The 21,458-nt window shown below is 41.4% G+C and overlaps 2 protein-coding genes across 19 annotated transcripts in view; one reads left to right on the top strand and one right to left on the bottom strand.

Annotated features, from left to right (window-relative positions):
- Positions 1–21,458, top strand: part of KICS2 (KICSTOR subunit 2) — a 104,840-nt gene that overhangs the window by 82,532 nt on the left and 850 nt on the right. For 3 of the 13 annotated variants that reach the window (XM_055579586.1, XM_055579578.1, XM_055579594.1), the window contains exons 4-7: positions 6,249–6,283; positions 8,512–8,692; positions 14,521–14,674; positions 19,832–19,922. The gene's annotated coding sequence lies outside the window, so the exon portion shown is untranslated. Of the gene's footprint in view, positions 1–6,248; positions 6,284–6,654; positions 6,780–8,511; positions 8,693–8,914; positions 8,929–13,550; positions 13,732–14,099; positions 14,271–14,520; positions 14,675–18,316; positions 18,454–19,831; positions 19,923–21,458 lie in introns of those variants that run through there. The other 10 variants (XM_055579571.1, XM_055579565.1, XM_055579599.1 and 7 more) reach the window with 8 other exon arrangements.
- The window catches only part of SRGAP1 (SLIT-ROBO Rho GTPase activating protein 1), a 303,623-nt gene continuing 290,863 nt past the window's right edge, over positions 8,699–21,458 (bottom strand). For all 6 annotated transcript variants that reach the window (XM_055579472.1, XM_055579486.1, XM_055579476.1 and 3 more), the window contains 4 exons: positions 18,387–18,567; positions 17,218–17,352; positions 16,769–17,108; positions 8,699–9,313 (listed from right to left, as the gene is read on the bottom strand). In XM_055579472.1, the coding sequence (XP_055435447.1) occupies positions 8,936–9,313; positions 16,769–17,108; positions 17,218–17,352; positions 18,387–18,567 (1,034 nt within the window). In that variant the 3' untranslated portion in view covers positions 8,699–8,935. The remainder of the gene's footprint in view (positions 9,314–16,768; positions 17,109–17,217; positions 17,353–18,386; positions 18,568–21,458) is intronic.

Genomic DNA, 21,458 nt, shown 5'->3' with positions numbered 1-21,458 from the left:
CGTGATTGATTTCCCAAAGGGATCATAACCCTATTTTCCAAAATCCAAAAGGGGATATATGACCCGTGGAATGGACTTTGCCATAATTTTTGGCTTCCAGGAACTTTTGGGCATTTCAGATCAAGCTTGGGAACTTTCTGCTTGAGTCCCAACTACTCAAGGTAGGAGCCAGAAAACTTCTTTCCCTGCCTTCCTAATATTCTTACGGGATGCTGGCATATGAGCAGTGGGAGGTGACAACCAGACATCCCCACGTGGAACTCTAATTCAGGAGGGAGGGGTGCAGGCACAGATTGGGAGGGTTGTGGCTGGTCGAGGCTTATGGATTTGAGGATAGTAGTGAAGGGTAAGCAGGACAGTGGGGCTTTTCTGGAACAATCCTATAGTCTGATTTGGGCATTTGTTCCTGTGGCATGCATGTGTGCTCAGTCATTTCAGCTGTGTCTGACTCTTTGCTATCCTATGGACTGTAGCTTGTCAGACTCCTCTGTCCATGGGATTCTCCAGGCAAGAATACTGGAGTGGGTTGCCATGCCCTCCTCCAGGGGATCTTCCTGACCTAGGGATCAAACTCAGGTCTCCTGCATTGGCAGGCGGGTTCTTTACTACTAGCGCTACCTGGAAAGTCCTTGTTCTGTGGATCAGCCTCTAAATCCAACTCTCAGGTCCTAAAGTGGTACTTACCTGCTTTCAGATAGGTGTTCCATTTAATGGCTAAGTTCAAAGTCATTCTATTATGTTTGGGGAAACATTTTCTTTAAATAGGTGGTCTTCCTTTCTTTTTTCATAAATTTGTCCATGTTTAGAGATTTCTGTGTATCATTCCAAAAGTTTAATCAGGAAGTACTGAAGTATAACAGTAAGCATATTCATATAGAATTCTATACAGCCCAGAAATGAAGAAAACTACAGTTATATTTATAATGTTATGTTTATATTTGTTGCTGTTGTTCAGTCCCAAAGTAATGTCTGACTCTTTGAGAACCCATGAACTGCAGCAGGCCAGGCTGCCCTTGTCCTTCACTATCTCCTGGAGCTTGCTCAAACTCATGTCCATTGAGTCGATGAAGCCATCCAACCATCTCATCCTCTGTTGTCCCCTTCTCCTCCTGCCCTCATCTTTCCCAACATCAGGGTCTTTTCCAATGATGTGAATCTTCGCATCAGGTGGCCAAAGTATTGGAGCTTCAGTTTCTGCATCGGTCCTTCCAATGAATATTCAGGGTTGATTTCTTTTAGGATTGACTGTTTTGATCTCCTTGTTGTCAAAAGGACTCTCAAGAGTCTTCTCTAGCACCACAGTTCGAAAGCATCAATTTGTTGGTGCTCAGCCTTTTTTAGGGTTCAATGCTTACACCCATAAATGACTAATGGAAAAGCCATAGTTTTGACTATACAGACCTTTGTTGGCAAAGTGATGTCTCTCTTAATACACTGTTTAGGTTTGTCATAGTTTTCCTTCCAAGGAGCAAGCATCTTTTAATTTCATGGCTGCAGTCACTGTCCACAGTGATTTTGGAGCCCAAGAAAATAAAATCTGTCACCGATTCCACTTTTCCCCCATATATTCCCCCGGGAATGATGGAACTGGATGCCATGATCTTAGCTTTTTGAATGTTGAGTTTTAAGCCAGCTTTTTCACTCTACTCTTTGTCTCCTCAAGAGGCTCTTTAGAATTGTATCATCTGCATATCTGAGGTTATTGCTATTTCTCCAAGGCAATCTTGATTCCAGTTTGTGAGTGGTCCAGTCCTGGCATTTCACATGATGTACTCTGCATATGCATTAAATAAACAGGGTGACAATAGTCTTGATGTACTCCCTTTCCAATTTGGAACCAGTCTGTTGTTTCATGTCGGTTCTGTTGCTTCTTGACCTGCATACAGATTTCTCAGGAGGCAGGTAAGGTGGTCTGGTATTCCCATGCCTTGAAGAATTTCCCACAGTTTGTTGTGATCCACAGAGTCAAAGGCTTTAGCATAGTCAATGAAGCAGATGTTTTTTGGAATTCCCTTGCTTTCTCCATGATCCAACAAATGTTGGCAATTTGATCTCTGGTTCCTCTGCCTTTTCTCAACCCAGCTTGTACATCTGGAAGTCCTCAGTTCACGTCCTGTTGAAGCCTGCCTTGAAGGATTTTGAGTATTACCTTGCTAGCATGTGAAATGAGTGCAATTGTATGGTAGTTTGAACACTGAAATGAAAATTGAACTTTACCGGTCCTGTGGCCACTGCTGATTTTTCCAAATTTGCTGGCATATTGAGTGCAGTCCTTTAACAGCGTCATCTTTTAGGATTTTAAAAAGCTCAGCTGGAATTCTGTCACCTCCACTAGCTTTGTTCACAGCAATGCTTCTTAAAGCCCACTTGACTTCACACTCCAGGATGTCTGGCTCCAGGTGAGTGACTACGCCACTGTGGTTATCTGGATCATTAAGACCTTTTTTGTATAGTTCTTCTGTGTATTCTTGCCGCTTTGTCTTAGTCTCTTCTGCTTGTTAGGTCCTTTCTGTTTCCGTCCTTTATTGTGCCCATCTTTGCATGAAATGTTCCCTTGGTATCTCCAGTTTTCTTGATGAGATCTCTAGTCTTTCCCATTCTCTTGTTTTCCACGTTTTCTTTGCCTTGTTCACTTAAGAAGCCTTTCTTATCTCTTCTTATTGTTCTTTGGAATTCTGCATGTTTAATATATCTTTCCCTTTTTCCTTTGCCTTTTGTATCTCTTCTTTTCTCAGCTATTTATGAGGTCTCCTAAGACAACCACTTTGCCTTATTGCATTTATTTTTCTTGGGTTCATTTTGGTCACCATCTCCTGTACAATGTTACAAACCCCTGTCCATAGTTTTTCAGGCACTCTGGCTACCAGATCTAACCCCCTGAATCTATTTGTCATCTCTACTGTATAACCATAAGGGATTTGATTTAGGTCATACCTAAATGGCCTAGTGGTTTTCCCTACAGTTTAACCCTGAACTTTGCAATAAGGAACTCATGATATGAGCCACAGTCAGCTCCAGGTCTTGTTTTTGTTGACTGTATAGAGCTTCTCCATCTTCGGCTGCAAAGAACCTAATCAATCTGATTTCCATATTGACCATTTGGTGCCATTATAGGGCTTCCCAAGTGGCGCTAGTGGTAAAGAATGCACCTGCCAATGCAGGAGATGCAAGAGATGGCAGTTCAATCTCTGGGTTGGGAAGATCCCTTGGAGTAGTTAATGGTACCTAACTCCAGTATTCTTGCCTAAAAAATCTCATGGTCAGAGGAGCCTGGCGGGCTACGGTCCATGGGGTCACACCAGATTTGGACATGACTGAGCACACACAGTTATATTTAGCAACATGGACTCTCCTGAACATAAAATGTCAAGAAAAGAAGCCAGAGAAAATCGAAATATTGCAAGTCCATTTGTAGAAAGTCAAAACAACAGACAAAACCAAACTCTGGTGTTACTCGTCAGGATGTTGATTAACTTTGGAGAGGCACAAGCCTAGCTTCTCGGAGGGTTACAATGCTGCTTCTTGATCTGGGGGTGGATGCAATAGGGCATCACTTTGTGAAAACTCTTATGCTAATGATTTCTATACTTTTCTCTATGTATTTTATGCTTCAATAAAAGTTTATTCCCCTCCATTTATGTCATTTTTTTTTATATCTCATGACTGTTCCAATCTGACATTTTGCTGATACAATCTGCACATTGCTGATACAGTTTTACAAAGCTATATTATATACTGGTAGTCCTCAAGAATTTGGGGCAAAAAAAGGTAAGACTGAAGGTAAAATATCTATACGTGGGGGAACTCTAAACATAGTCTAAACCTGAGGATTGCATTTCTGCATATTCAAATGAATCCCAAAGTCAGCTTGACAAGGTTGACCATGTCAAAACTTCCTTCTAAAGGAAAAAATTCAATCTGGAATGTTTAGGACTGCTTTCTCAGCCGCTTAAGATCCTCCTGACCTGTTCTCTCACTACACAGGGGTCTCCAAACTATTCTAAAAAACCCGGGCTTCATGGACAAAGCCCTGTGAATGAGGTGCCATTTTCAAATTCACAAACAAAAATGAAAGTGAGGTGAAAAACATTAAAAAGAAAGGCAGTTTCATGTGATTTAACAATTCAAGGCAACTCAGCTCTCTAAAGGGTTAATAGTGACGAGAAAAAAAGAAATGGAAAAGTGCAGAGAATCAGACCCGACTGGAAGCAGACAAAGGCAGCCAGCACTATCTTATTTATTATAAAGGTACACCGTGAAGAACAGGCCTGACTGGATGCCGAAGCCTGGAATGGTACATGCGAAAATGTACAGTACTATACAGAAAAGTGCATCGTCACAACAGATGAACAAAACATTTGTTTTCCCTTCCAGAACTAGGAAAGCATCCCCCTTTACTTTCACCTCAGAGACGAGGAAATGTCACGGTAAGAGGCAGTACAGAGCCGAGGAGGACAGGATGGCCATCAGCAGCTCGTGAGCGGGAGAGGTGTCGGGGACCCAGAGAGTGACTGTAGGGAGGGAAAGGCACAGTCACAGCTAAGGGGAAAATGATGTCTGATGACCATGACCTGACCATGACAGACGAGGATGCAAGACTGGACAATACTGAGCACCGAGGCATAGAAAGGTGGGCATGGCGAAGAAGCTGGGAGAGAGTGGAGTTAAGTTTCAAAACACTCAAGTGGGCGAGGAATTGGGTGTCGGGAAGTGTGGGGGGCAACAGTAAAGAGCAAGGCTAAGACTCCTCTAAAATAGAAAGGCACTTTCACATGTACATACTACAGATGTACATTGACACGACTGGGTAACAGTCACAAGCAGGAAGCAACCAGTACTGCAACTGATCAAACCAACAGGAAAGGACAATACTGATTTGATTACGTGGGCAGGAGTTAACTCTTAAGTCAGTAGGTAAATAGCAGTCTCTCCTGTCACACAGCCACTTACTATACTTTAACATCTATAATAACCATCACACTATACATTGAACTTGGAAGAATGTTCTAAAGGGGGGCATTCACAAATGCACGGTTTATATATTTTCTTTTACTAAACAGTTTCTAAGATAAGCATTATGGAACCCAGTACAATGATTTAAACATACAAAATTCCCTACGTAATTTTAAGATACAGGTACCATTTTGATTATAATACAGACTCTATTTTTTTTTTTTTTTAAAGAAAGTATACTAGGGTGGGTAAGTGAAAGCTCAATTTCCAGTTTGTTTTATTGATTTGAACAAAGCTGTGCCAGAGTCACCCTGCTCCATGCCTGGACACCCCAGCCCAGCTGGAGGTTGGCTTTTAGTTCAGGTGCTAGCCTCCTTTAGGGAGCTCTGTGGGAAGAGTCTCCACTTCTAAGCTGCCCCACAGTTCCAAGTCTCCATGGGAAGTAACTCAGAGCTGAGACTCAGCCCCCAGCGCACTTCCTGCATTCATGGCCTCTCATTACTGTGGTCAGGAATGACATTCCAAATCTGAAGTCTTCCAAACCCAACAGAACCATAGGCTCTTAAACTTTGGATTTCAGAGACTGTAATTACCAAACTAAAGTTTCTTTAGTTTGTAGACCCTAGAGGCTATGTCTCATTCCCGAATACTAAGGAGGCCTCCATGTCCCTGGTTTTTTTTTTTTCCTTCCTTTTTCTTAAATTATGAACCCATTTTTGGGAATGGCAAAAGAACAAAGACAGAAAACTCATACAATTTGACCCTTGGTGCTCTATATCCATTGATCACTGCTTATATTCATTTCAGTAGATTAAGTGGGACCCTGCTATACATTATTCTATGGATTGCTCAAGGGGCATCAAATGATTACATAGTGTGAAAACGTGCAAAATTGTTAAACAATGGCATTTATGCCCAACTTGAACATGGAGCTCTACAAAGGGCCATTCAACAAACTGAAATAATTTACAGAACACTCATCAGAAAATATGTTTTAAGAACAGTTCACTCTATGCTAATGATTCACTGCAAGCATCCTCACCCAAACCCAAAGGCCAATTTGGTAAATCTCCTTAAGTGAGTTCTATGGATGGGATGTGAACATTCAGTTATATCAGCTGTGAATACATATTCTTGTGTAAGTGGAGTCAGGTAATCTTTGTAGAACCATCATTTACCCATCACCAAAATGACTCACTTCCCAAACTGCACATGAAGATCTATGTTAAGATTCTTAAAACCGGGGCATAATCTTTTAGGAACTTATTTTCTTTCTTCTCTTCCCATTCCTTGAGGGCTACACTTTGGCTGTCAAGAGGACCACTTGCAGGTAAACCCTTGAAGGAATTCACTGGGTGTTTTTTTTGATCCTTTGTGAAGGGGCCACCTTGTCTTATCCTTGGAATCTTAGACTTTTACTAAACTAAGTAAGGATAAGTGAGTCCTTATTGAGTCCTTACTCACTCTGAGGTCACATCCTTTCCTGGGAATTGAAGGGGGAAAAAGCCTCAGGTGACAACAGAGTAATAGAGAAGACGGAGACAGGTAAAGAAAGGGAGTGATGGGAGAGTGTTAGGAGCTGTTTCCTGGAAGAAGGCACAGCCTCTGAGGCTCTGAGGTCTGGAGCAGCATGTCCTCTGCCTTCCAAGGCAGCAGAGTCCTGATGTGGAGGGTGGAAAGGCAGTCCTCATTCCATCACAGGTGTCAACACCAAAGGGACGAGACACTGGGGAAGGTTACCAGGGAGAAGTCTGAAGAAATGATGTTGCACGAGTAAGATCTGGAACACTTAAGTTAAAGCTTGTACAAGAACCCTCCCCAAATGAGTAAGTTCAAAACACCTCTTCTCTTTTGATGCCTCTTCCATCAAATGAGGAAGTGGTTTTATAAGAATCTTTATTTTAATTTCTTAAAGATTTAAAGTTTCCTCCACCATTACTTCCACCCCTTTCTCTGTTTCTGTTTCCCTATTGGACAACAGAGAATTAAGAGACCAAAGTGGAATTGAGAAAGAACTGGGAGATTATTCTTAAAAGTTTCAATGTTCCAGACATTTGGGAAGATTGTCCAGAAGGCTTGGTGCTACTCAGAGCTCAGTCCTGGCTGGGTTTCCATGGTTTCCAAAGGTGCTGAAAGATTAATGAAGCTCAAGGAAAAGGTTGGGAGGGTTGCACAAGATGCTGGGCTGGGCCTCTTTATCAAAATGGGTAAAAAGGATGGTTGCAAAAATTCAGAGGTTTACAATACCTGGAAATACCTGAAGTAATTTTTTTCACTATTTAGTCCATTTGTGAAATCAGGCTGCAGTCAAGCAACCAGCAGTGTGACTTTCAAAGGTAACAATACCTCATAAATGAAACCTCTCTTTGCATTAGAATGATCAGACTGGCAAACTGAGGTAGAGATCAAAGTAATGATCTTGATTTTTAGTACAGATCCCCATTTTTTTCCACACTGATGCATTCCCCATTGAGCTGAGAAATCAAAGTCCATACTGTAACTCTTAGGTGGGCATGTGATTGGCTGCCAGTTTGAAATCAAAGTGGTCCAGAGGGATTAGTTCTGGCTATGCATTTTTAGCGGGGGGGAACCCCCCAAAAGCAAACAAACCCTCTTCATCAGTAAGTTCAGTGACAGAGTAGATAAAATGCTTACAGATGGTATAAGTGGCTGCTGATAGAACAGCGGTGATCTGTACCTTAGAAAAAAACTGAGTTCAAGGTATTCTTTTTAAGATGGGAAACCGAGCATAAATATGGGCTAAAGAAAAACTATGGATGAGGATGTCAGAGAAAGGGGATCCCGATGTACTGGAGCTGACTATGTGAGTGATGTAGAGACCAGTTAGGGAAAAAACAAAGCAAACCCTGGTTCCAGGCTGAACAACTGGGAGGAGATCATGCTGGAACCATGGGGTCGTCTTCCCGCGTTGGTCTGGCTCTTACCAGACCACAGCTCGAAGAGACAGCTGGCAAGGGAAGCTGGGGATTCAATTTAGGATCAACAGGCCTCTGCAGCATGTTTAGGGGAACCCAGATCCTCTAGTCAGGGGAAGAGAAGGCCAGGTGAACCAAGCACTTTCTCCATTGCTGAAGAGGAAAACACAGGGCGTCACGGGAGCTGGAAGTTATTTTCTAGGCAACAACAGATCTCTGAAGGAGTGGACAGAATAGGGTAACCAGAAAGTCTTGAAAATTAGACTGTTCTAGTCTGTGCTGAATGCAGCGGATGGACTTGGAAACCCTCCCGGGGCCTGATCAGGCTCAGGGCAAGAGTCCAGCAGGAGCTCTGGAGGACTGCCCCCCTCTCCTTTCCCAGATTTAGTTGGCGCAGTAACTGCAGAGGTTCTAGCGCCCCTTGCTAAGATTTAACCTGGGCCCAGGGAAGCGCCTGTTAGGAAAGACAATCCTACTCGTTTGGGCAGCGTGCTGCCAATCCCACTGGGAACAGCCCACTGTGACAGCGGCGAGTATGCAGCCTGGGCTGGTCTCAGCCCTGCTGCATGAGAGCAGAGGTACTCACTGTCGGCTACTAAACAATACCATTGTCACCTTTCAGCATCACCCCAAGTGCCACCGATCAACACCGGTTACACTCCAGGGCCTGGCACTGAGATTCTCCTGCCTTGAGATGCCGGCGTTTCTGACTCACCGGGCGACACTAAGCCTGAAGCGCTGTGCAATGTGCAGGGCAGAGCGGTGCTGTGTTCATTACAAACGGTGCAGCATTGGATTTTCAAGTAAGTCTAAGTGTTTCTATTGTCTTTAAAATGGCATATGTCCAGTTATTTAAAAAAAAATTACAAAATACAAATGCCCGTGTTATTTAGCTAATCTCAGACATTACATTCGAGAACATAGAAAAGCCAAAAGATCTCCAGTTATAAGCACACGACTAACGCAAGTTATGGATCTATGACTTTTGTCACTAATCCGTCTTCTCTTTTTAATCATCACCGCAGATGACCACGCTCAGGTGGGTGTTACATTGTGCAGGACTTGTCTGCTGGACCTTGGGAAGGCGGGGCGGGCCCCACGGTTGGGTTTGTTTTTGGAAGAACAGCAGGTTTCGGCCGAAGGGCTGGGGGCTTCAGCTGCACGCCCATCCTGGGTGCCACCGCAGGCTTGAAAGTACTCAACGTGTCACTGGAGGAGCTAGTGCTCCGACGAATCTGAGGCTCTGAGCTCCTGAGGGCAACGTTGTGCAAAGGGCTGAGCGATTCTGTGGAGGTGGCGGGGGTGGGAGAGTTTTTCACTTGTTCTAAGGTATCCAGCACCACGTCGGGGGCATGCTTTGCTGTACTCTGTCTCTCCAGTTCTCGGAGTTCATTCAAAGCAGTGTTCATCGTCTCTTCGATATCCTGTTGAAAAACAAATGATAGATGGTAACCCAGACTTATCATGGCGATCATTTTGAAATGTACAGAAATGTGGAATCACTAGATCGTGTTATCCCTGGAGAAGGAAAAGGCAACCCACTCCAGTATTCTTGCCTGGAAAATTCCATGGACAGAGGAACCTGGCGGGCTACAGTCCCTGGGGTCGCAAAAAGTCGGCCATGACTGAGAACATCAGCACAGACTGTGTTATAGGAATTAGCGTTGCAGGTCAAGTATACTTCAAAAACAAACTCATAGAGAAAGGAATCAGATTTGTGGTTTCCAGAGGCCGGGGGGTTGGGGCAACTGAATGAAGGCAGTTGAAAGAAATGAACTTCCAGTTATAAGATGAATAAGTACTATGGGTGAATGTACAACATGATAAATATAATTGATACTGTTGTAGGTTATATATGACAGTGGTTAAGAGGGTAAATCCTAATGGTTCTCATCACAAGGAAACATGTTTTTTTTTCTGTTTCTTTAATTTTACATCTCTATGAGATGATGGATGTTCACTAAACCCTCTGTGCTAATCATTTTATAATGTGTATAAGTCAAATCAGTATGCTATACACTTTAAACTTATGTACAGTATTGTGTGTCAATAACTCAATAATTAACTGGAAAAAAGTAATCAGAGAGACAGATGAAGTTGATAATTAATGGTAATGTACAGAACCCATATTGTTCTTGTTGTTCAGTTGCTAAGTTGTGTCTGGCTCTATGGAACCTCCTGGACTATAGCATGACAGGCTCCTCTGTCCTCCACTATCCATACATGACCGCTGGAAAAACCATAGCTTTGATTATACGGACCTTTGCTGGCAAAGTAATGTCTCTGCTTTTGAATAAGCTATCTAGGCTTGTCATAGCTTTCCTTCCAAGGACCAAGCATCTTTTAATTTCATGGCTGCAATCACTGTCTGTAGTCATTTTGGAACCCAAGAAAATAAAGTCTGTCATTGTTTCCATTGTTTCCCCATCTATTTGCATGAAGTGATGGAACCAGATGCCATGATCTTAGTTTTCTGAATGCTGAGTTTTAAGCCAGCATTTTCACTCTCCTCTTTCACCCTTATCAAGGGGCTCTTTAGTTCCTCTTCACTCTCTGCCATAGAGTGATATCATATGCATATCTGAGGTTGTTGATATTTCTCCTGGCAATCTTGATTCCAACCTGTGAATCATCCAGCCCAGCATTTCGCATGATGAACTCTGCATATAAGTTAAATAAGCAGGGTGACAAAATACAGCTTTGTCGTACTCCTTTCCCAATTTTGAACTAGTCTGTTGTTCCATATCCAGTTTTAACTGTTGGTTCTTGACCTGCATACAGGTTTCTCAGGAGGCAGGTCAGGTGGTCTGCTATTTCCATCTCTTTAAGAATTTTCCACAGTTTGTTGTGATCCACATAAAAGCATAGTCAATGAAGCAGAAATAAATGTTTTTTTCTGGAATGTCCTTGCTTTCTCCATGATCCAAGAAATATTGGCAATTTGATCTTTGGTGCCTCTGGCTTTTCCAAATCCAGCTTGTACATCTGGAATTTTTCAGTTCACATACTGCTGAAATCCACCTTGAAGGATTTTGAGCATTACCTTGCTAGAATGTGAAATGAGCGTAATTGTATAGTAGTGTGGATATTCTTTGGCCTTGCCCTTCTTTGGAATTGGAATGAAAACTGACCTTTTCCAGTCTTGCGGCCACTGCTGAGTTTTCCAAATTTGCTGGCATATTGAGTGCAACACTTTAACAGCATCATCTTTTAGTATTTGAAATAGCTTAGCTGGAATTCCATAACCTCCACTATCTTTATTTGTAGTAATGCTTTCTAAGTCCCACTTGACTTCAGGATGTCGGGCTTTAGGTGAGTGACCACACCATCGTGATTATCTGGGTCGTGAAGATCTTTTTTTGTACAGTTCTTCTAGGTATTCTTGCCACCTCTTCTTAATCTTATCTGTTTCTGTTAGGTCCTTACCATTTCTGTCCTTTATTGTGCCCATCTTTGCACGAATGTTTCCTTGATCTCCAATTTTCTTGATCTCTAGTCTTTCTTTCCCATTCTATTGTTTTCCTCTATTTCTTTGCATTGTTCATTTAAGAAGACTTTCTTATCTTTCCTTGCTAGTCTCTGGAACTCTGCATTCAGTTGGGTATATCTTTCTCTCTCTCCTTTGCCTTACACTTCTCTTCTTTCCTCAGCTATTTGTCAAGTCTCCTCAGGCAACCACTTTGCCTTCTCGCATTTCTTTTTCTTGGCGATGGTTTTGGTCACTGCCTTCTGTACAACGTTACGAGCCTCTATCCATACTTCTTCAGGCACTCTGTCTACTAGGTCTAATCCCTTTCATCTGTCACATCCACTGTACAATCATCAGGGATTTGATTTAGGTCATATCTGAATGGTCTAGTGGTTTTCCCTACTTTCTTCATTTTAAGCCTCACAGAAACTCACATACTTCAAAGCAAGCAGACTAGCAAAAAGCATGACTGTTTTAACAGCAGTGTGTAATGTGTATAAACTCAATGCTATTTCACATAACTACTGTGACTCTGAAGGTGCAGCAGACAGATGAAATGGCTCCAAAAGCTCATGGAGCCGCAGAGCAAGCCCTGGCCATTCTGAGACACCTGGCAGTCTTCTGGTGGTTTTGACCTTACATGCTGACATCTTATATAGAATTCTATTTCAGTCTATGGTAAAAGGTGGCTTAAATTTAGACGAGCAATTTCTTAAGAAAAGTGAATAGACATGAAAAATCAGGTTTTTTTTCATTCATTCAACAAATCATTTTTGAGCCCTTATTATATACTTGGCTAACTCCTATCAGTTCTTCAAAATTCACTTCAAGCCTTCCCTGAGGCTTCTGTTCAGTAGGTCTCAATGGTAGTGGTACTGTTCTATAGAGAGCATTTCTGTAATATGGTGTGTTTTGTATTTTTAAATGTCAAAATAACTGGATAGCATTTCGTGAGCAGAGGTATCGGATATCTTGCAAGTATCCTGGATAATTTACATGCAGTGAATTGCCCCAGATCTTGTTCAACTTTTTAATATCCGCCAGACATTTAAGGAATGATGCTAAAGCTGAAACTCCAGTACTTTGGGCACCTCATGCGAAGTTGACTCATTGGAAAAGACTCTGATGCTGGGAGGGACTGGGGGCAGGAGGAGAAGGGGACGACAGAGGATGAGATGCTGGATGGCATCACTGACTCAATGGACGTGAGTCTGGGTGAACTCTGGGAGTTGGTGATGGACAGGGAGGCCTGGCGTGCTGCGATTCATGGGGTCGCAAAGAATCAGACATGACTGAGTGACTGAACTGAACTGAGACATTTATGTAGGTGAATTTTTTTTTTATAATCTGAGTCTAGAACTTAACTCTTTCTTAGATATCTATCTTATATATCTTAACTCCTTTCTTATATATATATATTTTTTTATATAGTGTTGAGTTTTCTAAGAATGAAACCCTCATGTAAATTTTACTCTGCATTGGTTAGAACTGTATGACCACTAGTGGTAAAGAACCTGCCTACCAATACAGTAGACGAAAGAGTCACACGTTCAATCCCTGGGTAGGGAAGATCCCCTGGAGGAGAGCATGGTAACCCACTTCAGTATTCTTGCTGGAGAAACCCATGGACAGAGGCGACTGGCAGGCTACATTCCATAGGGTCACAAAGAGTTGGGATACGACTGAAGCGACTTAGCATGTTTGACAGAGGGTGGTCCACCACTTTAAAAAATCATATCACTCATGGGAACACCATTATGGAAACTGAGTTGAGACTCATTTCAATGTACATTAAAAATTTTAAAAATTCATTTACATATGGCTGTTCTGGGTCTTCATTGCTCCTTGAGCTTTTCTCTATTTGTGGTGTGCCAGCTTCTCATTGCAGTGGCTTCTCGTGTCGTGGGGCACAGGCTCTAGAGCTTGCAGGCTTCCACAGTTGTAGCACACGGCTCACTAAGTGCAGCGTGTGGGCTCTGGAGCAATGGTTCAATAGTAGTGGTGCACAGGCTTAGTTGCTCCACAGCATGTGGGATCTTCTTGGATCAGGGATCAAACCCATGTCTTCTGCACTGGCAGGCAGATTCTTTACTACTGAGCCACCAAGGAAGCCCCTCAATATTCATTTTTACTTGTATTTATGGTAAGTCTACATGTAAGGAAAGCATCTCACTATTTCATTTGTCTTCTAGTGTGCATGTGTGCTAAAGTCGCTTCAGTTGTGTCTGACCCTATGGATTGTAGCCCTCCAGGCTCCTCTGTCCATGGGATTCTCCAGGCAAGAATACTGGACTGGGCTGCCGTGCCTTCCTCCAGGGGATCTTCATGACCCAGGGATTGAATCTGTATCTCTCATATCTTTTGCATTTGCAGGTGGGTTCTCTACCACCAGTACCACCTGGGAAGCCCATCTTCTAGTTTAATCATTAACTGAAATACATTTGTTTTACTATTTCTATTTTTCCTTTTTATTGTATTTAGGGCTTTATGTGTTTTTTTATATTCCATATAAATGGAATAAGCCAGTCACAAAAAGACAAACACTGCATGATTCCACTTATATGAGGTAGTTAAATTCACAGAAGGAAAAAGTAGAATAGTCGTGGCTAGGACCTGGGCGGGTGGGAGGGGAAGATAGGCATTGTTCTCAAATGGGTACAGAGTTTCAGTTTTGCAGGATGAAAAAGTTCTGGAGATCTGTTACGCAGCAATGTGAATAGTTTACTGACCTGTACACTTAGAAAGGCTGGATGGCATCACCGACTTGATGGACGTGAGTCTGAGTGAACTCCGGGAGTTGGTGATGGACAGGGAGGCCTGGCGTGCTGCGATTCATGGGGTCGCAAAGAGTCGGACATGACTGAGTGACTGAACTGAACTGAACACTTAAAAAAGGTTAAGGTGAGAACCTACTGTGTAGCACAGGGAGCTCTACTCAATGCTCACTGGTGATAAAGAGGGGATTTCTGTATATGTGAGGCTAATTCACTTTACTATATGGCAGAAACTAACACAACACTGTAAAGCAACTAAATTCCAAAAAAAAAAGTTAAGAGGATCTGTTTTACATTGTTTATTCACACACACACACGAGTATTGTGTGAGGCAGGTAGAGGGCCATTGCACTAGTGTGATTGAAATGCCTCTTCTCTACATTTTTAGGACTTCCACTCACCTCGAGCATTAGCTTGCGGCTCTGGAGAATAGGAATTGATTTCCACACCCACCTCCCTCACTGATTTACAAGTACCTTCATGCAGCAACTGACCACTGATTTAACTCTGTCTATAACATCTATCATGGGAGCTGCCATACAGTAAGTGCTCAATAAAGACTTGCTAAATGAATAAACAAAGATCCAGTGATCGCATAAGGATAAGTCGCATTTTTAAAAAAGCTCTATCAGGGGTTCCACTTATTTACTGAAAGAATTTGCATGTTTTTGGTATGAATACCATGATGGCAGGCTCACTTATCCTCATGGGAAAATCTGAAGATGAGAGATGGAAAGATAAATAAAGGATACAGCTGGAAGCCATTTTGTGAGGATGACATCACTTTACAAGTGATTATTTTCATATGTGATTTCCATTTGATGCTAAATATATGGATTTGTTTTTTACAAGTATTAGCCCCAGAGAAAACATGCAGAGCCTGGTTTATCTGTTGAGTTTTTGTTTTTATGATTTACAGTTAAAAGATTTCCTGGTTCTAGAAGCAAAAGGGTTAAAGTAGACCTTATTATGCCTTTCCACTACTAAGCTCCTAATTCCATGTCTCTCTACCCTAAATAGTGTTTCATATGCTTTTTATAAGCAATGATGTTATGGATTTTTCAAATCATTAAATTCAATTATAGTCAAATATCACTGGTTCTAAATACACCTCAAAGGACTCTGCATTGCCTTTAAAATAGACAAAAACCTAAAAAGGTCAAAAGCCTTTTTGATTTTTGCTGAAAAATTATTGTGCACTTAAAATTGGATTAATTTTGTAAAAACACATTAAACTCTCCACATAATCTAATTGCTTTCCAAAATTCTTGTTTAGTTAGGACAATGAAAATAGCTTGGAAATTTGTCATATCAAAATGCAGCTTTCCTGGAGTGTTCTTTGTTAAAAATGACCCATCTTTAATACTTCCCCATGTTTGTTTCATTAATTTCTCACTCACTTTTTTAAGCTTCAGTGGTAGCTAGAAGGCACTTTAAGATGACTAAAATGGCAAACCCTGAATCTCTTTCACCTCCTTTTTCACTGGCCATACATACATTTTCTTTTTTTTTTTTTCATTGAAGAATACTTGATTTACAATATTGTGTTAGTTTCAGATGTACAGGATAGTGATTCAGTTTTTTGTTTGTTTTTCTGTCATACGTATATTTTCTGATGGCTTGTGCTTTAAAAAGAGCCAGAGGAAAAAAATGGTAGAATGATGGAAAAATTCGTTAATATTATTTTACTTATACTTTGTCAATTCTAATCATTAGGAAAAAAAACTACAAAGCCCTTCTCTGCAGTCATTGTTGGGAAGTGAAGATACACGTGCATTCAGGAGTGACACAGTAGCTAGACTTGTTCTTCAAACAGCCAACCATTATTTTTCACTTCCTTTACTGACTAATCCTTCATTTCCCAAATTGAAAGTGTCACCTTCATCATACACTAAAAATGCTCTGTTTCAGGGTTCTTGATTCTGTTCCCTTGATTTGTCTGTTTTACTAGCTCAAGCACACGTTCAAGATCTGGGAGGGCTAGTCTTTCCTCATTCTTTTTTTCTGAATCTTTCTGGCCATTTAGGAGTGATGGTTTGACTGTCCTCGGTCTTACATTTCTGCCATGTCTCTGTTAAATCACTATGATACCTTGAGCTGGCCAAAAACCTCATTCTGATATTATGGAAAAACTACAATGAACTTTTTGGCCAACCCAATATCTGGGCCCTTCTTGTAACAAATGGCCTCAGTTCAGTTCAGTTGCTCAGTTGTGTCCGACTCTTCGCAACCCCATGAACCGAAGCACACCAGGCCTCCCTGTCCATCACCAACTCCTGGAGTTCACCCAAACCCATGTCCATTGAATCGGTGATGCCATCCAACCATCTCATCCTCTGTCGTCCCCTTCTCCTCCTGCTCTCAATCTTTCCCAGCATCAGAGTCTTTTCAAATGAGTCAGCTCTTTGCACGAGGTGGCCAAAGTATTGGAGTTTCAGCTTCAGCATCAGTCCTTCTAATGAATATTCAGGACTCATTTCCTTTAGGATGAACAGATGGCCTCAAAGAATGAGCTAATTCCTGTTTTCTTTAGTTGGTTCTATACAAAAGATATGGCTCTAGAAAGTAACTCCTGTAATGCCGCCTTCATCATACCCTGGTACTTAGCATGCAATATTCTCTTCAAAGCAGCCTACCTGAGCAATTGTTTCTGGGTCCAGCGGCTTGTGGTCGTTGAAGCCTGAGTATTGCCCTGATGATGTGGACCTTCTAATAGGAGGGCTGTCGATCTTCTTGAGGGAGTCATGGCGGCTGATGTTGGTCAGGCTGCCGTGGCCTGGCCGACGCCTCCTCTCAGGACTGTCGTTGTTGAGGCCACGGTTCTGCAGCAGGCCCCGGGGATGACTGCCCAGGCTTGGGGACCCCAGGTCAATTGAGGAGTTGGAAAGACCATGTGGGGGATGGAGGGGGCAATGGCCATCACTGGTCCTGCCAGGACGCCTTGCTGGAGGGGGTGGCTCTCCCCTTTTTCTTTGTCTAGACAGAGAGAATAGCAGAGGTTGTCACACTAGGTAATTCTGCAAGGCTGTGGATGCTACAGCTCCTCAGAACCCCTGGAGAAGTGCAGGCTTGGGAGTCCACCTACCTGGCTAAATAGCCATCAGGATGTCGGTCTGTTGGGGAGTTCATGTCCTTGGATGAAGACTTGTCTTCAGTTACCGGCCCACTGCTGGCCTCGCTGTCAGCTTTCTGGCTCAGAGTGTCTGAAAATGTATCATCCCTGAGACAGTAAGAATCAAGAGTGAGGGTCTTTTGCTTGATGAATGGGGACAAAAGAATAAGTGATGGCATTTCTGTATGTAAATCTTTCTCTTACTAACATAACTTGTTTCTTTTCACTATAAATACAGCATCATTTCATGGCAGGTAAATTGGAAAATTCAGATGACAAATTGTCCATAATATAACATCCAGAGACAACCACTGTTTGAATTCTAGAAAATATCTTTCTCAGCTTTTCTCCTCTGCCTGGCATACCTATCTGTAAGAATGTCCACATGTATGTATAGTATTTACTGTATATATTTATATGTTTGTGTACTTTAGGACTGTATGTTTGCATAACACACACACATAATATTTCTTGGATTCTGAGAGACGTTTTAACGGTTTAAAATTAGGCTGAATCAATCACTGTATCCATTTTATGTGGCATTTTTCTCTTTACCTTGAAAAGCTGTTCATAAATTGGTGCTGCATTGTGAAATACCATAGTCACAACATTAAGATTATACTGTACATGTTATTTTGTAAGTTGTTTCTTTCACTTAATATTAAGACCAGATGGGAAGATACCACTTTAAGTATTTTTGAAAGTAGAGCTTTCTCATAAGCAAAATTAAAAAAGAAGCCTGGAGATGATTCTCTTTAGACCTGAAGTCAGTAGCCTCTCTTTGGGGAATTTGGAATTAAAACAGACACCAAGGGAAGAGGCACCACTGTTTTAGGAATTAGCCGTGCCACTTCAGCTCTTAAAACTAGCCTCTGCACAGGGTACTTTTCTAAGAACCTGAGAGCTTCAGAGGGTATCTCTCACTAGTCCTTGCTCCAGACCTGCTGGGAGAGCATGGGTCCTCGCTAACAGTACTTCCCGGCCAACAGGTTTTCATTTTCCATCAGCAAGGTGAAGAACTGAGCCCAGCTCAGAAGTTTTTGCTCTGTAATCCCTTCTCTTTTCTCACAAGACCAAGGTAAGAACAACAGCTGGAGTCTTCTCCGGGGAGCGCTGAGGTGACAGAAGCTGGCACTACTCACATATCCTGCACCACGATGTACTGGTGGGGCACAAGCCCGTCAATCCCGTTGTGCCTTCCTTCCCACCAGTCCTCCGACGCGCGGTGATACAGCAGGAGGGAAGCACCCTTCTTGAAGGACAATTCTCTGGCAGACCGCCCAACGTAGTCAAACTTGGCTATTGCTTCTATTGGCTCACATTCTACAAAGAACACACCAGAAAACAGTGTCAGCAGGGTTGTCAGGAGGCGTGATACACTAACTGAAGGGTCTATATGAGGCTTTAGAAAGAAACAAGGTCATTTTAATAACCAGACGGAACAAGGTAACAAATCAAGACAGTGAGAAAATGATGCTGTTAAAAGGGATAAAGAAAGGCATTCTCTTTCTGTCATCAGTTTCTCAGGCAAAGAAAAATTGAAAATTCGATCTTAATTTCTACAGCCTTGTACTAGAGAGATCATGACAGTCTAAGAAAAATATTTAAAACTTTGTAATATATAAAATCTCTCCTTGGGTTGTAATGTTCTCTGCAATAGCTCCAATATTACTTTGACATTGATGAAGTTTCCAGGCAACATGTTAATACTATTTATAACATGTAAGAGTCACTATTTCAGAACACCAAAAGTTTATGCTTTATTTGCCAATTTTAAAAACAAGTTTACAGATATCACCACACTAAATATTGTTTGAATACATTTAATTTCCTTAGGTATTTTTTGGGCACTATCAAATCTTATCACCAAGTGTAAAGACAACTTCATTTTTTCTAGTATCGAAACCAAATTCTAGATATCACTTGTGAAACAAGCATACCTACTTAAGATTCAAAAATGTCTTCTAGGATCAAAAGGTACTGAAAGGAATAATGGTGAGTGAGAAAAAGCTAACCTCAAAAAGTTACATGTTGCACAAGGCCATTCATATGACATGCTTGAAATGACCTAATAACTGAGATGGAGGATAGATTAGTGATCGCCAGAGGCTAGGGTCGGGGGGAAGCCATGGAAGGAAATGGCTTTGGCTAGGAAAGGGTAGCACAAAGGGGTCCCTATGATGCAACTGTTCTTGATTTTGACTGTGGTCACACAAATATAGTTGTGTGATAAAACTGTGTAGAACTAAGTAAACAACACAGGTGAGTGCACGTAAAACTGGTGAAATGTGAATCTAGTGGATGGAGTGTATCAGCGTCCTTGTGATAGTAGCAACAGGGAGGTAAGATGTTCGTTACTACTGGGGGGAAACAGGGAGCGGGGAGGTGTATGGCATCTCTCTGTAGCGTTTCTTACAGCTGCATATGAATCTACAGTGATCTCAAAATCAAAAGTTGAAAAGAGATATCAAACTCTGGGCCTAGAATTGGAATTTCAGCTCTATTTTAATTCTGACCACAACTATTGAAGGCAAATATGAGGACAAACCACTCAAAACAACTACAAGAGTTGCTTTTTGTGATTCAGGTTACTGCAAGAAGCCCCGCACTGGTGGCTCCGTGGTCTTTCCTCTCCTCTCTCACCATCACCCCATCCTTAGCCCTGCTACCAACAACAGGTGAGTCAACTTCTAATCAATAAGAAACAGAACTAAAAAGGGTCAGTACAAGCGGCATTATGCTTAGAGAACTCTATGCAGTGAGCAGCCTCGTTTGTTAAAAACTGAACATGCATGCTGTTACTTTAGAAATGCTTTAGAACATATGTACACATAATAGATTAAAAACTGTCAAATATTTTGTCAGGAACTTATTATCTTCTATTTCCCTTGGTGACAAACCTTTTCATTTAAAAGAGTTAATCTCTTCCCAAAGTTTAATGCAATATCTTCAATATCTGTTATATGAAATAACTACAAATGAACTCTCTGGATAGTCAGCTAAGCTTCTTTCTCACTTGAAAAATGCAAACATTCTCTGGGACAGCATGAACATAAAAATCAACAAACATATTGAAAAAGCTTAGGATTTACCTTCTATGAAGGACCGGGGTGAATTTCTGCTATATATTTAAAATAAAGAGAAAAAAAGTCCCATCCTTTGCTAGTAGATAAGTAGATGCTTAAGTAAATAATAATTCATATGGAAGAATCAAATACTATAATCTGTACATGGTATACTTCTCAACAAGGTAGGTGTAAAAATAATTTTAAAACAATACTTTAAGTTCTTTAACAACTGACAATAACTTTTAGATCATATGTTAACACTCCATTATTCCATCCTAAAATATTTTAATATAAATAGCAGTTTTATTAAATATCCACAAGTCTGGTCATAGAGGAGGAAACAGAACTCTTTATTCAAGGGGACTGACTTTATACTTTGTTCTAAACTTGCACATAAAAAGTAAATCCTGCTTGAACTGAGAAGACAGATACCAAATTTTTTACCCAGGTCTCCCTGAGGGAGACCTGTGGTGTAAGGGGCACAAACAAACATTCATGGAGGAATGAAGGCATGCCCATTGATTAAAAAGAGCATCATGATATGCAGTCTGCAAATTCTTATGTGCTACACCCATACGTTTAAACTGTTTTACTGAAAAAATGGAAATATAATAGCATAACAAAGTATACAACCCATGTACCTGTCAAAGTGAAGAGAGAGCTATTCATGTTCTTTAATGCCGTTGGTCATCACTGGCCAAGGGCCATTTAAGACTGTTTAATAGATATGTACATATTTTATCATAATTTCATCATCATGCCCTCTATGCTCACTACCTCTTTCTTTTTTGAAACAACTAGCAGCAAGATGATCAGACTTTGCTTATTTAGTTCAAAGGTACAGACATAATGAACGAATGACCAGATGAATCAGAAGTATACTTCATTGGTGATCTTACTACATCAACTAGTAATTCTGAGCAATTTCATTATTTTGACCTCTTTCTACTCCCATGAGAGAAATTTCACAGTCAAGTGTCAATCAATAAGCTATTTACACACATCTCAGTCTAGTCATTGCAGAGCAAATCGATCTCAGGGCATGGCAATGCACCACACCCCTTTCATGTAGGGTCACACAGCCCTTTAAAGTCCTGCAGAGGCTTAGCAGAATGCTACTGCTGCCAATAACAATGAGGGTGAATG

The sequence above is a fragment of the Bubalus kerabau genome, chromosome 1 (genome assembly GCF_029407905.1).
Source record: "Bubalus kerabau isolate K-KA32 ecotype Philippines breed swamp buffalo chromosome 1, PCC_UOA_SB_1v2, whole genome shotgun sequence".
Lineage (NCBI taxonomy): Eukaryota > Metazoa > Chordata > Mammalia > Artiodactyla > Bovidae > Bubalus > Bubalus kerabau.
This window is presented reverse-complemented; position numbering and strand designations above follow the sequence as displayed.